The sequence below is a fragment of the Acyrthosiphon pisum genome, unplaced genomic scaffold (assembly GCF_005508785.2).
Source record: "Acyrthosiphon pisum isolate AL4f unplaced genomic scaffold, pea_aphid_22Mar2018_4r6ur Scaffold_20447;HRSCAF=21144, whole genome shotgun sequence".
NCBI classification, from domain to species: Eukaryota; Metazoa; Arthropoda; class Insecta; order Hemiptera; family Aphididae; genus Acyrthosiphon; species Acyrthosiphon pisum.
Genome location: NW_021769807.1, coordinates 1 through 831, shown reverse-complemented (window position 1 = coordinate 831; position 831 = coordinate 1). Strand labels below are relative to the sequence as shown.

Below are 831 nucleotides of genomic sequence, written 5' to 3'. Positions count from 1 at the left end.
AGCTGCAATTCTGGTTTCCAACATCGGAGCGGCGGTAACGGTGATCGGTGCGGAGTACTTGGGAAGAGGAGCATACATCAGTGGCTCAGCTGCAATTCTAGTTTCCAACATCGGAGCGGCGGTAACGGTGATCGGTGCGGAGTACTTGGGAAGAGGGGCGTATGCGGGACGAGAAACGTGCGTCAGTGATTCAGCGGCGATTTTTGTTTCCAACAGTGGGGCGGCGGCCACGATCCGGAAAGAATCGAAATCAGAACGCAAGATTGATGCTGGAGTCGAGGAAACAAATTCAGTGTTAATGATCGGTCCTGAGGTCACCGATGCGATGATGGGTTCGGAGACAAAGTTTTTGGAGGCCACAATTGTCGGTTGGTCGTCATATACCACCTGGTCATTGCAGGCTTTGGTCTCACGGATTTCCCCGGTGGCTGCATCGTTCGAGTTGTATGCGTAGTTGTATGATCCTCCCGGGTTGGCCGAAACCAGCACCAAGCCACTCGTAGCCAACATCAAACAGATCTACACAAGCAATAAACAGTTGTATACATGAAAATAATTGCGTTACCAAGATAGCTGCAGTGTGACCGGGAAAACGTTTTTATATTTTCCTTTACTGAGCGTAAGGGATGAAATTAAATCGTTAGAAGTCCGGCCACTTAAAAAATATTCACTTACCTGAACACAATTCATTGTGGCTGCCGTTGTTGTTAGTTAAATTGAAGTGAAAAAGAAAGTACAATTTACAACAAATAATGTCGAAGTGCACAAAAGTAGGTATTAAGAATTAATATTTTGATGCCGTTGTCAACTACTGGTTAGAAGACCAAACTT

The 831-nt window shown here is 45.8% G+C and overlaps 1 protein-coding gene across 1 annotated transcript; it reads right to left on the bottom strand.

Annotated features, from left to right (window-relative positions):
• Positions 1–22: 22 nt before the first annotated feature.
• Positions 23–819, bottom strand: LOC115034667 (the record flags this gene model as incomplete). The annotated part of the gene is made up of 2 exons (XM_029491976.1): positions 676–819; positions 23–519 (listed from the first exon to the last, which is right to left on the bottom strand). Coding segments are annotated over exons 1-2 (512 nt in total), but the record flags the coding sequence as incomplete, so codon positions are not given.
• Positions 820–831: the final 12 nt, after the last annotated feature.